Genomic DNA, 7,650 nt, shown 5'->3' on the forward strand with positions numbered 1-7,650 from the left:
TGGTGTTGTGGCTTATACCTTGCGAGGTTAAGCGTGAAGATATCCGCCTTGTTTCGATTAAGGACTGAGTTGATGATTCATCTTGCCTAACTCATTTATCGTACAACCACTCGCCTTACATGGGAAAGGCTTAGTCTAAATCCCTCTAGTTAGTATGGCAATCACCTGGAGGCAGGTGTGCAACGGGACACTAAGTGATGTATGTGAAATTGTGAAAATATATAAAAAGAGCTTTGTGAATTATTGTGGTATCATGAGATGTGGCTTTAGTGTTCCCGTGGTAAGCGCCATTACTTAGCTATGGAGGGTAATGACTTTGATGGATCTGTGCTTGCACGACGGTGTAAGTTATGGTATCCTACTTGTGGAAAAAGTGTACAACCTCTGCAGAGTGTAAATCTATCTGGATAACCGTGTCCGCGGTATCGGACGGGTTATGGTTTGGTTTCAACAACTAGATGGGTTGGTATGAGTGAAAGCATGTGAGAGAGTGTGATTTTGGAAATAAATGGTTGACTGCCATTGTGTTGTGGGAACAAGGGTTCAACAACACTTAAAATTGTGATCAAACCCCCATTTTTAGAAATACTATCATATGTGGAAAAAGAGGTCTTTTACAATAGTATTTGTGAAATGAAACCTTGCATGTGTAAAAAGATAGCTTTATGCAAATAAAACTAAGCCTCATTCTTGATTTATCCATATGCATATATATTGTTAACCCCTTCCGTAGGGTAAGGTTGGATTTGCTGAGTACTTTGTACTCACCCTTGCTTTATTAAACAGAGGAAGATCCGGACTTCGATCCCGAAGTGGCGTTCGAGTAAGGTCGTGTCTGCACCCAACTAAGCCTGTGGCATTGGGACTCGTCAGATGTTCGATTGTGATATCGTTTATTTCTGGGTCTTTGGACCTATGTTGTATTTTGGTGTCTTATTATTATAGCGTGCCTTCCTTGTCCACGCTTACCGAGACTACTGCGATAAAACTTATCTGATGTAATAAATGTGTTATTAGCCTCTTGGAACTAGTATTGTATCACATTTGAGTTCCTGGTTTACCAGGGGCGCTTCACTCTTTGACACGAGTAACTGGATCCGCTCTTCTCCTCCTCACTCTCCATCTCTCCTCGCTCCTCATTCCCTTACTCTCTTTCTGTGAGGGCTCTAGATCTATACCTAGATCTAGTGGCAGTCTACATCTTTGTTCCTGCGTGCGGCACGATGGGGCTAGATCCGGCTCGGAACGAGCTCATTGGTGGGCTCAGGAATGGGCTCATTGGTGGTCTCAAGAATGGGCGCGCTCACCATTGGGCTTGTTTTTTTGTTTTTTTTTATCAATTAACCGTAATGGGCATTCTAAGGAGCTCACCTCCGGTAATAGATTAATGGAAGCGGGCAAAACAAATGCCACAATTATATCATGGTTAACCGAGGCCATTGGAGGCGGTTGCAATGCCCGCCTCCATTAACCCATTTTGTCTGCCTCCAATTAGTATTATGTAGTAGTGTCTGCGCACCCAGCCCTCCAGAGGTCGCCGGGAGCTTGCATCATCACGCTCCACTGCTTCACACAATAGAGGTTCCAGGTACAGAAGAGAGATTGATTGGTTGATTTTTATCTGAACTCTAGACAGAAAAGAATGAGAATGTATATCGGGAAGAATAGTTTCTTGGTGCACAATATCCTAGACCATAGAAACTATGGATAGTTTCTTGCATTGGGAATGTTCTTATCTTTTATAGCTAGTTCACCTTCATTCAGCATTAAAAGTTTCATCCATTGAATCATTTTTAGTCAGAAATGTAATTTGCACATTCATAGTTCATATTAATTATCCAGGATTTCAAAGCTGTAAAAGTGTAAGTATCTAACTGTAAAAGTGGAAGTCAATCATGCAACCACATGAGAGCTACCATTTGTTTAGTCCGGAACCTTCTCAGTCTGAACTGGGGCTGGAACCATCATAACCTTTGAGGACCAGATGTTACAATAATATAATATGATCTCACTTTTGATGTACCAAAACCAAATAAAAAATGTAGCCATGCTGTTCCTGTTCAACCAAACAACAAACGGCCCGTATTAGCTACCTATATTAGCTATTTCGATACTCGCCACACCTCAATTTAAATCCTTCCTCCACCACTGCAAACGGGATTATCCCGACTGAAAACTGAGATGGAACCGTCCCATCCTTAGATGTCTGTCAACCAAGCGCTATCTTAAAGAATCTGATCTTGGTGTCACGTCTTCTGTTAATTATCACCAATGCATCATGCATATGCATATGCGGCCGTGTGCTTGGATAGTTGGCTGCATGCATTGGACTTGACGCATGAATTATTGCTATACAACGAACCGTAAGCCGCACGGGATGGTCGTAACACGTGCTGTTGCTACAAAAAGGAATGAAATTAGCCTGCCATTATTATGATACTGATGCTCAAGGGCTCTCCGGCAGATCTTGTAGGAGTATTTGACACGAGGGAACCTATCTTATCTGTGTTGTTTCATCAACCTGCAGTGCAGTGTCAGGTTTGACATGCATGCTAAACGCTAGTAGTACCACTGATGCATCTGCTTAGCAGCTGGCGATCGAGCACTGGACTAATCCATGTTTTGCCTCTGTGTCCTGGCTTGCCAGATTGATGTGGTGCTGCACTGGCTGTCCGTGGGTTGGTAGGCATGCTAGGGACCTGAATGATTCATGGTCCTGGATCTGACTGGATCCATGATTGCCTGTTTGCTCGATCTTGCTGTGTCTCAAGTTTAGGGTTTTCGTTCACATTCAGAACTACTGCACCTTATTGTTGTCAAACGTATTTATTTGTAAATCTACTAATCAAAACTAGCTGAATCCTCATATAAAATTGGTATTATGACCAAAGTTATCAAAAGGCACATAGCGGCTCGGGAATCAAATTTGGGCATCTACACACTGCTCCATAATCAGTAGGATTGTCAATTGACAAACCCTTGTTAATTACTGCCGGTTTTGCCATCCGGCAGTGGGCAAGCTATTTCTGTCGGAGTGAGACATCAAGAAAAAGGAGATGAAGGATGTGTGTTGAATTGGATGTTGTATCTTTTCAATGGTTCAAACCTGCCGGCACCTGGAGTGCACTAGACTGCATTCTGATTGGATGCTACTGCGGGCATGGCGACAGACGATCTCCACGTAGGCACCTAGAGCTAGCCGCTAGGCAGGCAGCTTGCCGAGAGTGGTTTGGCAGCTGCCGCTTGGTTCCTTGCTCGCTTCAGACTTCAAAGCAGCTGCCTTGGACTGCTTGGTGTGTTCTTACTCGATCGTGTTTCCTGATCTTTTAGTTGGCTTCTAGTTGTTGACGTTTCTGTACAGGGAGGTCCCTGGCTGGGTTGTGCGTGTAGACTGCAGGAACGAACTGTTCTTGCTCTGACTGAATCTTTCGATTCCTAGCATTAGTTGGTTCCTTTTTCTGGAGCGAGTGTAAACTTCGTATATTTTACCAACTAATTCACCTTCATTCTTCAGTCTCAAAGGTTTTATTTATAGCATTGTTTAGTCAGAATAGTAATTTTCCTTCTGGTTGTGCATTTCATAGCTCATATATCAATTCTCCAGCATTTCAGAGCTGTAAAAGTATCTGACTGTGATATGGTAGACTAACTTTACCATGGACCCCAGAGCCTCCAAATTAAAGTCCATCATGCAACCACATGAGAGAGCTAAAACTTGTTTAGTCCTGAACCTTCTCTCCAGTCTCAACTAGCTGCAAGCATCATAACCTTTTCAGGACCAGATGTTAAAATAATATAATATGATCTCCTCCAAACTCCTCCTTTCTTCACAGCAAAGCCAGGCATGGACCAGGACCACACATGCTGCCTCAGTCACCTTTTCAAAACATGCGGCCACACACTGTCAGTTCCAGTTGATCTTTCTACAGTAGTAGCAAACTAGCAACCTTTTTGTAGGACAGAATGGTGGACCAGACCTTGCATGCATGCAGGTTCTTCCTCCTCTGCTGCAAAGTCCATATCATGCAGTTCCAGTTTTTTTTTTAAAAAAAGTCCATATCATGCATGCATGGATGCCAGATAAGCTGCACTGTGACGACTTTACATGTTGCCATGTGATTTTATAGTTACCCTACATATGGATATCATCAGTGAACAGCATCCATGCATGATCATACCATAGCATGCATCTCTACAGTGTATAAACAATGGACTGTTGGATCAACGACACTATGGATTTTTTTTTTTTAAAAAAAAAAAAAGGAAGCGACGCAGCTCAAGCATCTGAATCTAGACCCTTTCTTTCTTTTTCTTTAGGTAACATTATATCAGAATGTAGTAGTACAACCTGGATTTGTCAAGCCAAATAAGACCATTTTTTCTCCAGAAAACTTTTAAACCAAAATACATCAACTTCAATTGACACGGCTAGCTACTACTCAGATTTTCTTTTATCAATGTATATTAATTCCATCAATATGTATTATATCTTAATTAATGTAAGATACACACATCATAAATACATACATACTCCACACGTAGCGACAAGATCGAGCACCATGCATGTCGTTGCCATACATACGACATGGAAATGACGAAACACGCTCTTCATCATATCATAATCTTGATGTCTCTGTCTATGCCTATGCATACAAGCATGTTTAATTTCCTCATGAAATTCAAGCATGCACGCAGGCGTATAATCTGTTAACAATCTCGTCGATATGATCGTGTCGTCAGTGCTTGGGCGGGCACTGGTAGCACCTTGTGAAGAGCCCAAAGGTATCGACCTGTCGGACGAAGTTGACGGTGCTAGCCCAGCCTCCAAACCCAAATCCAACGACGAGCACCCACGCCACGACGAAGCAGTTGGCGGCGTACATCCCGGCCCAGCCGCCGACCCCGCGTGGCGGCCGCTCGACGGCGTTCTCCCTGGCGGCCGGCGGCGCGAAGGTGGCCATGTGCGCCAGCGCCGGGATGATGTAGACGGTGAAGCTGACCAGCAGCGAGCCCACGGTGGAGTTGATGGGGCCGAAGAAGGGAAAGATGATGGCCAGGAACCAGATGGGCACCACGACGGGGAGCCGCGCTGCGGCGCGCAGCGCCACGCTCCCCGTCTCGTGCACGCCGATCAGCTTCTCCCACACGAAGTAGAGCGGCGTGCACGCGAACCCGAACGTGATGAACTGCATTGACATGCAGCATTTCGTTTTTTTTAAAAAAAAATTAACAGGCGATCAAAATCATGAGAATGTGTTCATCTTTCAAGTTGCTACTCGATCGTACGTGTGTTGTCTCATTGTTACCTGGTGGATGAGCATGAGGATGACGGCAGCGTCACGGAAGCCGGAGCGCGGGAGGAGGGAGAAGGCGTTGGAGTGGTCCAGGAGCATGTCGCCGAACGCCCAGTAGACGGCGGAGGCGGATGGCAGCGTCAGTGTCAGCACGTAGAGCGTGGCCACCAGGTAGATGAGCTTGAACTTCTGAGGCTTCCACATCGCGTGCATGATCTCCCTGCACCACCATCATAAGAAAACAGGGCAATAATAATAAGGCCGGCCACCTATATTAACTGATGATGATCCATGATATGCATGCTTTTTGCACACATTGTCACGCAAGTAGCTCATCAGTCTGAAGTGACCTCTTAACTTATGATCTGAATAGATTCGTGTGTGTTATTCTTCATGCATCATATCAAAAGCAAATCATTGTATCTGTGTGGGTCAATGCATGCAAGCTAGGTAGGGCTGGCAGGCTTACACAGTGACAGCATGGCCTCCAAATGTGTAGAGGATGTTAGTGGCCCCCGTGAAGTAGAGCACCATCTTGCTTGGACCTGAGTGTGTCACTCCTTCCACCTACAATGTCGTGTTCAAACGAAACACAAGGAAGCCATGCTGAATACGTTAGTGGTTTCATTTCAGGACCAAAAGCTTAGTTAAGCTGTTGGACAAAAGCGAGCAGGCGATCACATTAGTACAGAAAAACTCTACGGCTGCAGTAGTGTCTAATTTTTACATGCGGTTTCAGTTATCGCGCACGTCACATGCATTCTCACCGATGTACCTGACCGTGTGCGATGGCGGCAATGGTGAGGTACCATGCGGTGTAGGTGGTCATGAGGAGGCCGAGGAAGGACCAGATCCGGTAGTTGTGGAAGGAGGGGATGAACACGGTGGTGGCGCAGCAGGCGCCGAAGATGTACGTCCATGTCCGCTTGTCGTACTTGTCGTTGATGTAGTAGATGTTGCTGCTCGATCGATCATCCATGGATCCATCAGCGCGCGCACACAGAACACAGAGATCTAATTAGAAGATTACACGACATGCATGCATATAGCAATGTAACATCTAACACTGCTATGAGGAAATTTGTTATACAACTTTAGATAATGACTTTATTTGATCATTGTGATGAACACATGGATGGATGATTACCTTGCACATGCGATGAGCTGGATGACGGAGCCGAAGAGGAGGAACGTGCAGTTGAAGAAGAGGCCGACGTTCCTCCAGTGCTTCCCCAGTAGCCCATCAAGAACCTCAAACCACTGCTCTTCCATCCAAAGAATTAAAATTAAAAGGCAGTAGCTGTTGTTAATTCTTGGAACAAATTAACACACAAAATTAACAAAATACAAGTAATTAATATAACAAATCATGCATATATATATATATATATATATATATATATATATATATATATGGTAGCAAGCAAGAAAGCAAGCATGTATACCTGGATGACATGGTTCCTGAAGTCGACCTTGTCACGCTCCTTCCTGGTGCGGTACTCGACGTAGAGGACGCTGATGAGGTAGGCGGTCCAGCTGCCCATGAGGCCATAGAAGAGCTGGAACACCACCCCGGACGCCATCCCCAGCTGCGAGAAGGAGTAGGGCAGCGTCAGCAGCACCTGCGCCACCTGGTTCGACGCGCAGCTGAACCACGCGTCGTACACCGACCCGCCGTGCCAGAACAGCCTCGACGACAGCCCAAGCTTCTTCTTGCCGCCGGCGGCTCTGGCCCCGGACGACGCCGCGTCGCCGCCGCCGGGTTGGTCGTCGCCATGGCCGCCGCCGACGACGACGTCGCGCTCCATCTCCATGTAGTTCCCCGCCACGATCGTCTCCACCTTCTCCGACGCCATGCTAGCTATAAGCTATAGCTGCGCCTCCTCTCTCTCTCACTCACTTTCTGATCGAACGATCTCTCCAGCTGATCGATGGGCAACTGCTGCGACCACAGTACTATATAGCTAGGCGCCTAGGCTCGAGCTGGCGAATCATGGAGACGTACTGAAAAATAAAAAAAAAATGCATGCATGTGTCACTGTAGTGTGCTGTGATGGATGCTTGCGTTGTACATGGACGGGGCAGCGCACGAGCGGCCTGCTGGCCCATGCGCCTGCGGACATGTGCAGCTTCTCATCTTTCTTTTCAAATAATTTTTCCTCACTGACATATGATAATTCTTTTTTACTCCCTATATATAGAAAGAAGAGATCTTACGACGTACTCAATTCATTTCAAATTATGAGATATTTGACTTTTTTTATATCAAATTTGACCACTCATTTTATTCAAAAATTTATACAAAATCTCACTTCTTTTATCGAGGCTTTGTTTGTTAATTAAAATTCTTCAAGAA

The 7,650-nt window shown here is 45.3% G+C and overlaps 1 protein-coding gene across 1 annotated transcript; it reads right to left on the bottom strand.

Moving 5' to 3' along the window:
- Nucleotides 4,376-7,238, bottom strand: LOC8070688 (auxin transporter-like protein 3). The gene is made up of 6 exons (XM_002450322.2): nt 6,740-7,238; nt 6,442-6,554; nt 6,070-6,253; nt 5,764-5,861; nt 5,307-5,514; nt 4,376-5,186 (listed from the first exon to the last, which is right to left on the bottom strand). Exons 1-6 carry the CDS (start codon nt 7,148-7,150, stop codon nt 4,737-4,739), a joined length of 1,464 nt encoding a protein of 487 aa, XP_002450367.1. The 5' UTR covers nt 7,151-7,238; the 3' UTR covers nt 4,376-4,736.

This window comes from Sorghum bicolor, chromosome 5, assembly GCF_000003195.3.
Source record: "Sorghum bicolor cultivar BTx623 chromosome 5, Sorghum_bicolor_NCBIv3, whole genome shotgun sequence".
In the NCBI taxonomy this organism is placed as follows: domain Eukaryota; kingdom Viridiplantae; phylum Streptophyta; class Magnoliopsida; order Poales; family Poaceae; genus Sorghum; species Sorghum bicolor.